The sequence below is a fragment of the Buceros rhinoceros genome, unplaced genomic scaffold, assembly GCF_000710305.1.
Source record: "Buceros rhinoceros silvestris isolate BGI_N320 unplaced genomic scaffold, ASM71030v1 scaffold41992, whole genome shotgun sequence".
Taxonomy (NCBI): Eukaryota; Metazoa; Chordata; class Aves; order Bucerotiformes; family Bucerotidae; genus Buceros; species Buceros rhinoceros.
In genome coordinates this window covers 1-231 of record NW_010399041.1, presented here as the reverse complement: position 1 = coordinate 231, position 231 = coordinate 1, and the positions used below count along the sequence as shown (strand labels likewise).

Genomic DNA, 231 nt, shown 5'->3' with positions numbered 1-231 from the left:
ACCCCCCCCCCGGAGCACGCGGTGGAGCCCCCTGCCGCAGGTGCTGAGGGCCACCAGGGAGCCGGGGCTGCCCTCCACCTCGCCCTGGTAGAGGCAGTTGTCCTGCACAAAGGGGTGCTCCTCCCAGCGGGCCCCATCCTCACCGTAGGTGACCAAGGGGAAGGGGTGGGAGACCAGGCCCTGCTTGGGCTGCAGGTGGAGCACCCTCAGCCGCCCCTCCACCTCCAGCCC

At 72.3% G+C, this 231-nt stretch overlaps 1 protein-coding gene across 1 annotated transcript in view; it reads right to left on the bottom strand.

The window, feature by feature from the left end:
• Positions 1-228, bottom strand: part of LOC104489192 (disintegrin and metalloproteinase domain-containing protein 20-like) — a gene marked incomplete at its 5' end in the record, with an annotated part of 2,409 nt that extends 2,181 nt beyond the window's left edge. Inside the window, 1 exon segment of the mRNA XM_010131325.1 lies at positions 2-228. Coding sequence (XP_010129627.1) covers positions 2-228 — 227 coding nt within the window.
• Positions 229-231: the final 3 nt, after the last annotated feature.